Source organism: Girardinichthys multiradiatus, chromosome 5 (genome assembly GCF_021462225.1).
Source record: "Girardinichthys multiradiatus isolate DD_20200921_A chromosome 5, DD_fGirMul_XY1, whole genome shotgun sequence".
Lineage (NCBI taxonomy): Eukaryota > Metazoa > Chordata > Actinopteri > Cyprinodontiformes > Goodeidae > Girardinichthys > Girardinichthys multiradiatus.
This window is the reverse complement of record NC_061798.1, coordinates 27,554,641-27,569,084: the sequence shown is the minus strand read 5'-3', so window position 1 is coordinate 27,569,084 and position 14,444 is coordinate 27,554,641. Positions and strand designations below refer to the sequence as shown.

Genomic DNA, 14,444 nt, shown 5'->3' with positions numbered 1-14,444 from the left:
AGATGTCTTATTAATATTTTATCCATCTGAAATTTTAACAATCAAGCCAAGTAATTCAATCAATAAGGGTTTACCCTGAAGCGTGTCGCTGCTTACATGGGAGTTTATTTAAGAACTGCCTGTTGTCCTAAGTTTGCTCACATGTTACAGCGGTGTTTCTTACTACATGCATGCAAAGTATGCATGTCATATAACAGATGGATGGTTTGGCCTCGGTATAAAATAGTGGCAAAAGAGAGCCGAAGAACAAGAAGAATGATTTGGATCTTTTAGCAGTTTGGTGTGTTTCCTGGAGAGTCAGAGGAGTAAAAGCCTGAATGGAGCTTCTGTGCAGGATGCAGGCCAGCCCCCTTTGCTCCGTCTCTCATTTTGGCTTTTTGGAAAGGCAGCTCAGAGAGGCCTGAGAGCTGAGGTAAAGCAAGGGGGAAAGAAAGTGCAGAAAAAGAAAAAGAAAGGAAAAAAGAAAGATAAAGACACAGAAAACGAAGCTTGGAGGAGTGTGCAATGCAATCCTTGGGGGTGTAAATATTTGCTGTTCTGCTTGTCAGGGTAGCATTTGCCAGCTCTGGTTGACTCCTGGTCTGTTAGCTGAATACTGATGAGGCTGCCTGCACAGGGGAGTTGGCGGTAAAACTGTGTGTTTGTGTTAAGGTGTGTGTGTGTGTGTATCCAAAAAAAGGAGGAATAAGGAGTTCGGGAAGCACACAGATTAGCAATCTGGGTGAGAAGGAGTGAGAACATGAGCAATCAGCAGCCGTTGTGCATCCCCAGCAGTGCCCACCCCTCAGCCCTTTTATGTTTTTCCAGAAGTCACTCCGGCTGTCTGCCCTGAGGGCGGCCCTCTGCCACATATGAAGCCACGCACAAATAAACACACTAATCACAGGGCGAGATCTTCATTCTGCTTCAGATAACTGGATGACCCAGTTCAACTCTGTGCTTCCAGCTGACATTGTTTTTTTTGTTACTTTGTTCACATCAATACCAACACACCCATTTAATAATGGAATTTGTTATTTATCATCATACTCTTAATAGTTCTCAAAGGTTTTATTGTGCACTAAATTGACAAATTCTTCTCTATAGGGTTTAATATGAATCAAGCCCACTCTTTGCAGCCATAGCAGCATCAGCTCTTCTGAAAAGGCTTTCCACAAGATTTCAAAGTGTTTATGGGAACATCTGACCATTCTTCCAGATTAGCATTTGGGGAGTCAGGTAATGGCAAGAACAAGGTGAGGTCTTGATCTTGCCACTACCTGACATCTCAAATGGTAGTGGCAAGACCTGTCCCCCTATATATTTGCTGTTCCACTCACTGGCGCCTCCTAGCTAGCCAGTCTTAATGTGCATATTATTTTTGATGCTTGAATTTAAGAGAGGAAAGGATGATCTTCGATGAAATTGAACGTTTATTTATTTATTTTCATTAATATCGCTGACCCTGCTCTCAAATGATATCAGGATCACATTTTTAGGTGAAAAACGTTACAGTATTACAAAAACACAATAAGAATATATAAATCATATGAATTGTCAGATATATGTAAGTCATTGTCAGTAAATTAAGCAGGGGTTAAAAAATCATGTTTAAACCACATTATTTACAGTATTTAGGGTTTCTGAAGTAAAAACTCTGCCAAGTGTACGTTGTACTAACTTGCTGTGGTGACCCCTGAATAAGGGAGCAGCCGGAAAGACTCCTCCAGTGTCTTATTCATGATTTGTTTCATTATTCAGATGCAGAAAATAAAACTTATAAATTCAGTCTCAGAAATGTGGGTTTAGCCCACAAGCAGCTCTTCCTCTGAATGGTCTGTATTGTCGACATGTCTTTGACCGATTACATCTCTGTTAAAGGTCATTGAATTAATGTCCACCGTGTCACACAATTACAGAGCACATTGACTCCCTGCTAACCTTTGCAAATACACATTTTCATCCGGCCACATTAGCATGTGCAAAGCGGGCTCCCTCAAGACTTTACCTAAATAAATCTTGATAATCATTCTCTCTTTTTTTTCACAGTCTTAGCTATGAATAGCTGCTCCATAGGTCTGTTGGTGGGTCTGAGTTTCCCTAATGGATTCTCCTTTTTTGATATTGTTACAGGTATTTCCCAATGGGCCACCCTGTGTCAGTGCATCTCTACTTCCACTTAGACCAGTTCCAGGGCTACCTCATCAAGCACCATGCCACTAACCTGGCTACAAGCAAGCTGGAGATCATGGAGACCTGGGTGGCGCCCAAGAAGAACTTTGAGCTGACCATGCCTCCAGGCAGCACATTTAGTCGGTTGCAGTTTGCTGAGGTGAGTTTTATTTACCTACATTTAGGGGGATTTCCTGTTCGATAACACGTTTTGGCAAAAATCGATGAGACAGCCATCACTAATTAAAACTTTTATCAGCCCTTGTGGAATGATTTTGGTGATTCTGGGAAGGTATCTCACTGTTGGCTCTCACTGTGGTTTATTGGGGTCTCAACGACTTACAAATAACTTTCTAACACTTGCCAGACATACAGCTTCCTCTGACTTTGTTTCTCACCTGCTTTTCAATTTCTTTAGAACATACATAGAGCATGATGTTTTGCTTTTAGCCTTGGTTTTTAAAATCTTTAAATAGTCTGGTACCTCCTTATGTTTCTGAGCTCCTACATAGTTAGCTCTGAGATATGAAGAGAGATGAAGATCAGATGCTCTTGGTGGTGACTAGAGGAGACAGAATCTTTTCAGATGCAGCTTTTAACAATCTCGCTCTTTCTGTGAGGTTTGCCAGAACTACTAATGTGTTTAAATGTCTTATTAAAACCCATCTTTTTACACTGGCTTTTAGATCCAGAGAGCACGACCATTAGGCCAATCCTTGAACTGTCTTTTGCCTTTTATGGCTTTTTTTGTTGTTTTTTTACTTATGTTGTTATCGTTTACTGTTTTTATTATTATTATTTCATCTCATTGAATTTTATATTTAGCTGTGCAACACTTCAGTTGCCTTATGGCATGTTAAAGCACTTTTTAAATAAAGTTTGATTGGTTGATAAGCCTACTTTTTGTCGTCAGGCAAGGGATTTCCTGATTCTACAAGCCTGGACGCTGTGAAGTGAAACAGAACCAAACAGAAACAAAAATTCAGTTAATTGGGGTCAATTCATGTTTTGTTTTAGAATTGAGATTGCGGGAGGTCGTTTGAAATGAAATCACACACCAAATGCAGCTCATCACTATGGTGACCTTTTATTCATTTTTATATTGCGCATATTTAAAGCATATTTAAATCTTCACACAATTAAACCCTTGCCTGTGATGGTCTTGAAAAATGTAAATTGATTGAACTTATCCAAGTTTACGGGTACGAGCACGTCACGTGCCGCTTGTTTGTTGCCTGCTAATATAATGACTCCTCACCTTCACACTGGGATGCCTTCCCTGATTGTCTTGTTATGTTAATCTTTGTTTCTGTTTAGGATACAGCAGCTCAGCTGTTATGTGGTAGCCACAGTCTATTCTAGAAAGAAATTAACTGAGCAAATATAAATTGACCTTTTTCTCCCCGCTTCATCCTACACGTCTCTGCTCGAGGCAGAAATGTCAACAAATCTGTGAGTAAGTTTGCTTGCTTTGTTTGAGCTTGTAACTGGCACTCGCACACCTGGACTCACGTTGACCTTGTTTTACCTTTGGGAGCCATCTCAGAAGGAACCAAAAAAGCCACAGCTTGTGTGTCAGGCCTATGAGACCATGGGTGACAGACAGGCAACGTGAGCAGTGGTTTTATCTGGATGCTAAGCTTTGGAAAGCATTCACTCAGTTTGTCCATCTGTCAGTCAAAATCGGCAGAAAGAGCTTAAATGAGACAGTACGACTCTGCTGCAGAAGGTCTGTGCTTTTTGTCAACTTGACAGATATGAACCATATTCCTCAGGTTTTACAACTGTAGTTTCCCAGATAAACCACACAGCTGGCTGAATAACATGTTCCCTGTCCTGCTTTGGATATGTGAAAAGGCAGATACGTTTCTTTCTTTTCATTCTCCTTTTCTGCCTCCCAGCTGCTTTTATGGGTTTTTTTACTCTTTGATTTAATATTGAAGTAATTGAACCTAACGCTGTTCAAATTTGTATTTCACTTCACGTTGGATTTGAGATTGAGAGGCTTATTGCTTTACTGTGTACAAATAACACTAGAACAAGTTTAGTCTTTGTTTTAGATTATTGTTCCAAATTTATATAGATATATGCAGCACCCTTTACACTTATGGGCACCCCAGAAAAGGTGTATAAAGAGCCTTAAAATAAAAGAATCCATTATTGTAGTAGAGTAATCTCATAGAAAAGAAAGAATGATCTAATCTTTCATTTGAGTACATTTATTCAGTGGGGAAAAATCTCACAATAGGGAATAATTGTGTTTCTCAAAATCAACAGCCATGCTTATTGAAAGACTCCTTGGAGTATGAATATGACATGACACTCTTCAGAGTGGGAAAGACAAGAGAACATGTCGTTCAAGTAAATCAGATTTATGCTCATCTTCATAAGACAGGAAATGGGTAAGAAAACAGCGACTTGCATAAACTTGCCTATATCCACTATGAGAGGAATACCTATAAAGTTAATGCCTATATCCACTATGAGAGGAATACCTATAAAGTTAATGCCTATATCCACTATGAGAGGAATACCTATAAAGTTAATCCATCTTTAAATGAGACCATTAAGGCCGAAGAGGGTCTGAAGGTTTTTTTTTGTCACCACACACAGTATGGAGGATAGTATGGAAGGTTTGAGAAATGTCTCCAAAGATCATTGTTGGAGACTTGCAGCAAAGAGTGGGATCCTGGGGCCACCAATTCTACATAAAAGCCAGTAGATGGGAGGTATACCACCAAAAAGCCTTTTCTGTCCTATTATTACAAACATACTTGAACGTTAACTGGAAAAGTGTGCTTTGGTGAGAGCAGTTAGCACTGGCTTGAGGGACAAATAATTAATATGTGAGCAAGCACCTCATGTCTCCTGTTAAGTAAGGTAGAAGAACTGTGATGCTGTGGGCTTGTTTCTTTTTCAAAAGCCATTGGAGCCTTGTTAGCAATCAGCTCTTAAATTACCTTTTTTTCCATCCTTTAAATCTGTTGGTAAATGTGGTCATAGAGCTGAGATATGTCCCCCTCATACAATCTGTGGTGATCATCATTTACACATAAATAAGTACACTTTTAAGCACAGTCAGGGGACACATAATACACAACCTTTCTGAATTTTTGGGTTTTATGTAATAGATATTAATAAAACTGACCTGGTCTTTTCCAGGTTCTGAAAATAATTTCAATCTAACCTGAAATTTTAAAAAGCACATGACTCCATTCCATACTGTCACTTTTCAATAAACAGAAACAAAGCCAGAATTAAAAAAATATATCTTGTACGTTTGGCCTTGCTGTTTCTACCAGGATTAATTGGGAAAGTAGCAGCCAGGTGCTACTAATAAAATACACTTGATTAACAGATCATCGGTGGGTTAGAGCACGTCTATAATAGCAGGGGTTTTCTCTGTTTTCTGGTTTAGAGCACAGTAAAGTGTGATAAGCACCATGTAAAGAAGGTAAGAAACAGTTATGACCTTGGAGAAGTGACTGTTGCTGCCAATGACTCTGGAAAGTGTTATAAGACCACTTCTAAATTATTTGAAGTCTCATCCTGCACAAAGAAAGATTTTTTTTTTTTTTTTTGCGGCACTAGAAGCCTTTATTTTTTCTACAGTAGGTAGACAGGAAACAGGGCAAAGAGAGGGGGAGACATTCGGCAAAGGTCGCCAGGTCCAGGACTCAAACCCGGGACAGCCACATTGAGGACTATAGCCTCTGCACATGCTTAACCCCTACACCACCAGCACCTGCACAAAGAAAGATTATTCTCAAGTGAAAAACGCAAAGCTTCCCAGGAGCAGATGCCAAGCCAATTCAGACCACTCAGTGATCAGAGAAATTGCCGAAAACCCAAGAGCTGCACCTCAATCTCTACAGGCCTCTAGTGGCATGTTAAACCTTAAAGTCCATGTCAGACTATGGGAAAACAATTAAACAGCTATAGCATGTTTAGAGGGATTAAAAGTAGAAAGCCTGTTCTAATATGGCTTGAGTGCATCTGAATGAACCCCAACACCTCTGGAACAATGGCCTTTGGACTGGGAGACCAGAGTAGAGGTCAATACACATTCGTCTGAAACCAAACACGCCATGTAAGTATCTCATTAAAACTGGCAGGTACGGTGGTGGAGGGGTGATGATGTAGACTTGTTTAGGCTAAACTGGGTCATCAACGGTATAATGGTCTTAAAATGGGTAGAAAACCTACAGTTGAATTGCTAAAAAAAAAGGACCATATCAGGGTGTTGCAATGGCCCAGTCAAAGTCTAAACCTCAGCCTGGTTATAATGCTGAGGTCAGACCTTGAGAAAGCTGAGCAGGAATGTTCACAAACCTCCCTGATCTGAAGCTAAGCTGCAGTTGGCCAACGTTCCTTCACAAAGATGTGAGGGACTAATAGTGAAGCAGAAAACAACTACTGAGTTATTGCTGATAAAGGATGTTCCACAAGCTATTGAACTGTGAGTTTTTTTCATTTTGGCTGAATGTTTGTTAAATAAAAGACAGTGTGGAATTTGTTGTTTTTTTAATAATTTTCAAATCATGAATCATTTTTACTTTGTCCTTTTACCATTTCTCTTTACAACCACGATCTACAGGGACTTGTTGAGGTGCTGCTTCTGGAATCTCTGGTAACTCTTAAGTTTGTTCACCTGTGTTTGATTTTCATTCTCAGAAAAGTGTCACTAATGAGTCTCGAAGGGTTTTCATGCCTTATGGTTTAAAACAGATCCAGATGTAGAGTGGTACAGCCCTTGCCCCTGATTGATCAAGCTGACCTGCCTTATTTAATGGACGTGTCAGACTGTTGGCGCCAGCAAGCTGGCAATGTTGAGAGAACGTTTGTATATATGGGGTATGTGCAGAAAAGTAATAATAGTGAAATATACAAGGTTTCAAATGTTTCTCTTGAACACTTTTTTCTTGTCAAGCTTACATGAAAACTGTGAGTGATTAGAGCAAGAATAGTTGAAGGATAGGGGTCCAAACACTGGGGGGAGAAAGTAATGACAAAGCTGCCAGACCAGTATTAGTTCCTCAAAAAAGCCAATTATCTATCAGAGAAATAAGTCTGTGCTTTGGTGAGAGGTCATAAGATTTAATTGGGTGTTGGTCTTAAGCCAAAGCTTAATGAGCAGACACACAGCCAGTGACAAGCCGAGTGTGGAGGCCATTGTGAGCTGTAGGCTGAAGCTGAAAAGGGGCAGTAGGTAATCTCTCTTTGGACTGCTTTAGAAGGAGCTATTGTCAAAAGAGAATGTAGTGAAAGGTGTTTGACTCCAAACTGTTGGCAAAAAATGTCATTACACCTGTTCAAAGTTTCTACACATGTACAGTACCTTCCAAACCATTTGAACTCCCTCATTCTGCATTAAGAAGGATCACTTAAGAAAGTTAGACATCTTTCCAGGAGTGGATGACCCAGCAAATTCACACAAAGGTCCGACCATACATTGATCAGGGAAATTGCCAAATATAAAAAAGCTACCTGACTGTGTAGAGGAAGGAAAGTGACACATGGTTTTTAATTTTTTACAAAGAAAAATCTGAAAAGTTTGTTTTAGGGCCATCTGGGTCAAAACTTTCTTAAACTACCTCTTACTGCGCTTTCAGGATATGTCTATCAGCTTCACACATCTAGAGACAAATTTGTTTGCCAGTTCTTCTTGCTACATGTTCTCAATAGGACTGAGGTCTGGACTTTGATTAGGCCTAACACATAAATATGCTTCCATCTATACCATTCCAGTATGGCTCTGGCTGTATTATTGGTGTTGCTATCCTGCTTGAACGAGAATCTCCGCTTTTATCTCAAATCTTCTGCAGCCTCCAACAGTTTTTTCCCCAGATTTGCTTTGTATTTGGCTCCATCCATCTTCCTATTAACTCTGACCAGCTCCCGTGTTCTTGAAGACAAGCATCCCCACGGCATGATGCTGTTACCACCATGTTTTACCATGGATATGGTATGTTCAGGGTTATGTCCAATGTTAGTTTTCCACCTATTTTACTTACACCTTTTGTGTAAGCCACATAGTTAAATTTTGATCTCAGATTTCTTTTATAAAAACATTTTGAAAGCAAGTTCTCACCTTCTTTCAACCTTACACTTAAGCAGTACTATGTGTTTGTATATAAATTAAAATCCCAAACACAATGACAAAAAAATTTAAATGGTATAAATACATTTGCAGGCCACCGTACATATTCATCTCAGTCATTTGCATTTAGCCCTTTTTTCTCCTGTGTCGTATAATTGGCCAGAGTAAACAGCAGTGTGTTTTAACCTCTCTCTCAGAAAGAAATGTCTTCTGCTCAATGCTTGTGTAGCAATCAGGGAAGAGATTGCGCTTTGGTTATTAGGCAGACAGCTTGTCAAACAGTGTTAATGTGGCTCCTATTAAACTCTGTATGCACATATGTGTGTTCAGTTGGAGACAAGGCTGTGAAGCTTACAGGGTATGCTGCCCACTCGTCTGGCCTGAAACGGCTTGAAAAATGTGCAGCTTGGACTGCAGCATAACCTTCTTTTCATTATTTACTGTATGTTGCACTTAATCAATGATTGTTGTCGAATAAACTGAGGGCAAGATCCAGGGGCAAGTCTCTTAAGTTTCCCTCCCACCTGCGACACGTAAACATTGCCAGCCTTCTGTTTGACAACCTTAAGTTTAGACGGCCATCTCAAAGCTCTTACTGCAACACAATGCAATATCTTATTCAATAATACTGCATAACTTTCTATAGCTTAATTGTAGGCTCCAGTGTGTGTCCATCTGGCATAATGTGAAAAGCTATGCAAAAGCCAGACAAGGCAGCTGATTAGCTATTTAAAGGTGATCATGGCCCAAGATGCTGGAGCTGCAGAGGAATCTCCAGTGATTTAGATGAAAGCAAGGTGTCTTTACCAGATGGCTGAAAATCTCAGTCTTTTCCTGTTGGTTTAATTTAAGCAAGTGATGTCTATTTTTTACCATGCACGGCAATCTAAGCTCTCAGAGGATGTAATACTGAATCAGTTCCAGTCAGCCATTGATCCTCCAGCAGGGTGAGGCTGTATTAATCAGCTACCATTGTCACAATGAGCGCTTCCCAAAGCAGACTTCCCTCTCACATTTCTGCCAGCACGCCCCAGGCATTTTTTTTTACGGCCAGTTCATTGTAAGTGTGTGTTGCTGCTTTCAATCAGTCTGCCTTCCTCATCATTCTCGTGGCTCCATGTCTCCTTTAGCATACTCATTTACCCATCCTTAAGTCCTGCCTCTATCTTTCATAACTCAAAGAAACGTTTTAAAAGTTTTGCTGCAGATTTCTTCTGTTTTTGCTGTTTTATCGTACGCTGAAAAACAAATGTTGAAACAAAAACAAATTTTACTATCTGATCAAATGCAGATGGCAGTTCTCAAATGATGTTTTCAGTTATTGAAGGAAAAACCTACTATCCAAACCAACAGCCATCATTGCCCCTCTTGTTTAATCATGACATAACAGTGACAGAGAGAAATTGAACCCTATCTGAAGGCGTGCATCCAGTTAGATCTAGCATAAAATTAAGACAGCATTTTTTTAAAATAACATAATAACAACAAACAAACCCTGTGGTGGTGTGATGGTTTTGGGCTTCTTCTGGACCTGGAAGACCTAATGTGATTGATAGAACCATGAATTCTTCTCTCTACCTGGAAATCTTGAAGAGGAATGTCTGGCCATCAGGTCCTGATATTAAGCTCAACGACACTGGGGCTATGAAGCATGATCCAATGCAACCAGCAGCATATGTGAATGGCAAATATATAAATAAATAACACAAAGGTTTTGGAGTAGTCTAGTCAAAGTCAGGACTTCTGACTGAGAATCTGTGTGTGATGCCATGGCATGAACAGTGAGTTGACTGTTGGTATGTAGGTACTTTAACTTTATTAACTAACGCACTATTAGAATGGTTAAAAAAATTCTATGTATCTTTAGAAAAATAATAAACTTTTTTGCCGTGTCCTGGCTGCATCCTTAATAGGAGGGATTCTTTGAACTTCAACCCATAACAGCATATAAAAAGAGATTTTTAAGGGATGCTGCAGGCAGCAGCATGACTGCAAATCCAGCGAGTGACTAAGACAAAAACAGCAGCAGCAGGCTCACTGAAAAACATATCCACTTTAATATAGGAAGATAACTGAATGACATTTTCTGTTATTTTCTTGCTGTAAGTAGTCATTAATTTATATTAGGAGCAGAGGAAACACCTCACTGTGTGTGTAAGAGAGCGGTGGGTGTAAACCAGCAATTACTAAAACAACAACCTATGTTTGCATTCCCCGTATCCTTAGATTATTACCCTAACTCTTTCCAAAAGGTTCCCAACATTTCCAAGTCCACCTTGCTCCATAACAGAAAGAGACTAAAAGCTCAAAAGGATAAAACAGAGCAACTTTGCTGTCTCTTCCAGGCTTCCTGTTTTCTGCTTTAACTTGCTCTCTTTTGCTCCCTTGCAGCGTGAATGAACTACAGACCTGTCTAGACCTGTTGTCAAAAATTCAGTTTCCTTTCAAAAGCTTCTTACACTCCTCTGACTTTGAAACACCTGATACTGAACATAGCTAACCGTGAATCCTGTTCACACATTACCAGCTTCTGCAGCGCTGTTGTCAGTGCAATATAGTAGAGCTTACGTTTGCTGCATTCACTGATCGGAAAAAGATGGGATCTTTTAGCGTTTGGACCGGCAAAACAATTTGACCTACCCCTTGACCAGCAGTTATTTTTGTGAAACCAAAATGTTTAAACCCCATTAATTAATTTTCATAACTATAAAGCTAATAATGTAAGTTTGCAGGAAATAATAACCTTGAAGTAGCTCATTGTCCCTCAGGCAGTCTTCCAGTGCAATCCAAGCAGTCAGCCAGTTTCAGGTTCCACAGACGCACTTTATGTCTCTAATTCAACCAAGATATATTTTGCTCACTGATACTGTCTGTTCAATTTTATCCTCACTTTATTTATCTTTATATTGTCACAGAGAATGCAGCCTCTTCCATGGCTGATGGAAGTATTTGAAAGCCCCTTTTTATGTAGCTCTTCTCTCTAGAGTCCCATTTTTCTTTTCCTGTCAAAAAGGCTGCAATTGATGCATCTGGATATACTCAAAGTCTTCCAATGTTTTGGCTTTTTATTCACTGATCTGAGGTTGTAATCTTCTCCACTGTTTAGGACAAGCATGTCTCTCAGTGAATAAAAGGATTTGTCATTGTCTGCTCCTGCCACTCACACCTTGGGGATATGGTTTGGACGTCACCGTGTGTTTGTTTTGCTTGTCTCCCAGTCCAAAGCATTGTAGCATCTGTGTGCAAACATGGAAGAGGAAATGATCAGGTTGGTCAGCTGATGTATTGTGTAACAATGGAAGAGTTGTGATGACTGATGTAGATTTTGACTCTTTGATGAGAAAATTATGCTGGGCGATAATTTACTGCAGCTTTATTGGATCCTAAAATAATATTTGTTTAGTAAGTTTCATTTTGTTTAGTAATCAGCTCTGCGTACGATCCTAGGGGTGAATTTACAGAATATGTAATGTTGTGAAAACATCTAAAAACCACATTAAATATTCATTTCGTTCAAAACAAATGGCCACATATATATGTATAGTCTTTTTATGATTTATGTCTGAAAAAGTGGTTTAAACACAGATAAACACCAAAAATGAACTTCCTATTACTCATTAATATAACACATCAACAAAACTGTTTTCTGGCTGAGGAAAGAGTTTGGACACCCTACAACCTAGTTGCTAACGTTACTAGCTCCTTTTTAGTTAAAAAAAAAGCTTTGGTGAGATACTTCTAGTAGCCACCTACCAGTCTCTGACGCAAGTCTGAGGAAGGTTTGCTCTACTCCTTACTTTCAGCTGTCTGAAGGTTTTCTTGCATGTACAGCCTGGCTTAAATCACTCCACAACATCTCAACATCTGAGCTTGACTCTGGTCAGGACTTTCCATTACTTATTCTCAGCCAGACTATTTACTGGTGTGTTTTGGGTCATTGCTATGTTGCAGGGTTCCAGATCTGTTTAAGTTTTCATTTATTTAAAGATGGTCTCATATAATCTTCAAGGACCCTCTGATCCACGGTAGAACTCGTGGTGGATTCTATAATGGTGAGCTGGCCAGGTCCTGCTGCAGCAAAGGAACCCAAGACCATGACACTTACACCCCCTTCAATGCTGTATTTTCTTTTATTTGTTCTGGTGTCCAAATAATTAAATTTCATGATGCTTTTCTTAGAAAGCGCCTCCCATGAAATCTTCTGCAATGTCTGATTGTGGGGTTAATTATGATTGTACAAGCATACATCAAACCCACAGTAGCAAGAGTCTGTGGTTGGTCCCGTTATTATATTTTAGGCTTTAAGGAGACTTCTTTAGTATCTTGTGGTCTGCTATCAGGATAACTTTGCTTGTTCACAGTTGTTTTGAATGTCCTTCCACTTTTCCATAAAGTGGAAAAACTGATTTCAAATTCTTTTGAAACTCTTTAAAACCCTTACCAGAGCCATGAGCTGCTACAGCCTCCTTTCTAAAGGCCCCAGAAGGCTGTTTTGATCTCACCATGGCATTCACGGTCACTTCAACCAAATGTATATGGTTTAAACAAGGCAAACCTCCTTCAAAATTCAGAGTAATTATGTTCTCATCGAGTGTATTTTTTGTTTCTGTCAGATTGGCACAGAATGGGACGCTAAAGAACGCATGTTCCGGAACATCGGCGGCCTGATGGGTCCCATGGATGAGACGGTAGGCATGCAGAAGTGGAACAAAGGGCCAAACGTCACAGTCACTGTGGTCTGGATCGATCCCACCAATGTTATCGCAGCCACCTACGACATCCTGATTGACGCGAGTGCAGAGTTCACGCATTATCGTCCGCCACTCAACCAGCCGCTGCGACCCGGAGTCTGGAACATCCGAATCCTACATAACTGGAGCCCTGTGGCCGAGATCCGTTTCCTTATCGTTCCGCTGGCCTACAACAAGCACCAGCCCATTAGACAAGGTCAGAAACATTCAAAGACACTCTGTTGTTATCTCATTTATTTCAGCTTGAAGATGATTTGAGGTTTGTGCACCGCCTTTCTCATCATGTAATTCCTCCAGGTAAAATAATCCTGTTCTCTTTTGTTATGTGACTGAAAAGGGTGCCAGGCAGACAAGATCTTGAACATGAAGAACCACAGACTTTAAAGCAAACAACTAAGTCATCAGATTGCTTTAACATGAATCGATATGAACAATTTGATTTTGAGATGGCTAATATCTTTTATCTTTGATTAAGCCAATATCCTGCCTCAACAGGAAGTTGGCAAAGTGAGACCATTTAGTGATCTAAAAGTTCAGGGGCTGAAAGTAACATTTACTTAAATTTCTCTTTAATTCAATTTTATTTTTAAATATTCATTGTTTATTACATGTGCGTGCTGACTTGTGGTTAAGTAAGAAATAATTTCACATCATTCTGTACTTACATCCAGAGCTGTGACCATTTTACCACAAGTTAGTGTATTAAGTCTAACTGGACTCTAACTTTGTCATTCTGATGTAAGGAACTCACTGAAGTTGTTTAGTGTTTATCATGTTTTTCTTGCTGACATTGACATTGTGTCAGATGCCACATCGAGCAGCACAAATGCTACACTGACCATGAAGTAATGTTTGCTGATTTAGGTGTCCTAAAAGGTCCACACACATGCTCACACACACACAAACACACAATCACACAGTCTTGTATCTGCAGTAATGCCCTTTCTAATCAAGCTTCGAGCCTCCGCAGCCCCTAGATGTTTGTCATCAAGTCACCCCTAATAACCCGGCAAGCAGCTCATACATACATACTAAACAGAGTGTTAAACAACAGCGCACTTAGCCCTCTAAAACCAATGACACAATTAAATCAATCCGTCAGCATGGGTACAAAACAACACTGCAGTGTTCTACTCCATAAGCACCAGTTTTCCCTGGAAGTCACACAAGAGCAGAGATGCTAACTTCAGCGTAATCACATCTTTTGCAGTTTAATAATCTGCTTGAGCTAGTTTAATGATGGAGAGAAAGAACAAATAAAGATACATCTGTTGCCTTAAATGTGAGTCTCACAGCAGCTGTTTTGGTGTCAGAAGGAGTCACATATTAATCACAGGTAAGTAATCATTCTCCCACCAGCTGACAGTGGTCCAAGTAAGTTATTGTTACGCTCTTGGTGGTGCATCTGTCCCACCGCTGCTCTGCCAGTAATTTAAAGGATT

At 39.9% G+C, this 14,444-nt stretch overlaps 1 protein-coding gene across 1 annotated transcript in view; it reads left to right on the top strand.

Moving 5' to 3' along the window:
- The window catches only part of xylt1 (xylosyltransferase I), a 120,105-nt gene that overhangs the window by 101,414 nt on the left and 4,247 nt on the right, over positions 1-14,444 (top strand). The window contains exons 9-10 of the mRNA XM_047364458.1: positions 2,113-2,311; positions 12,865-13,198. Of these exons, the coding sequence (XP_047220414.1) occupies positions 2,113-2,311; positions 12,865-13,198 (533 nt within the window). The remainder of the gene's footprint in view (positions 1-2,112; positions 2,312-12,864; positions 13,199-14,444) is intronic.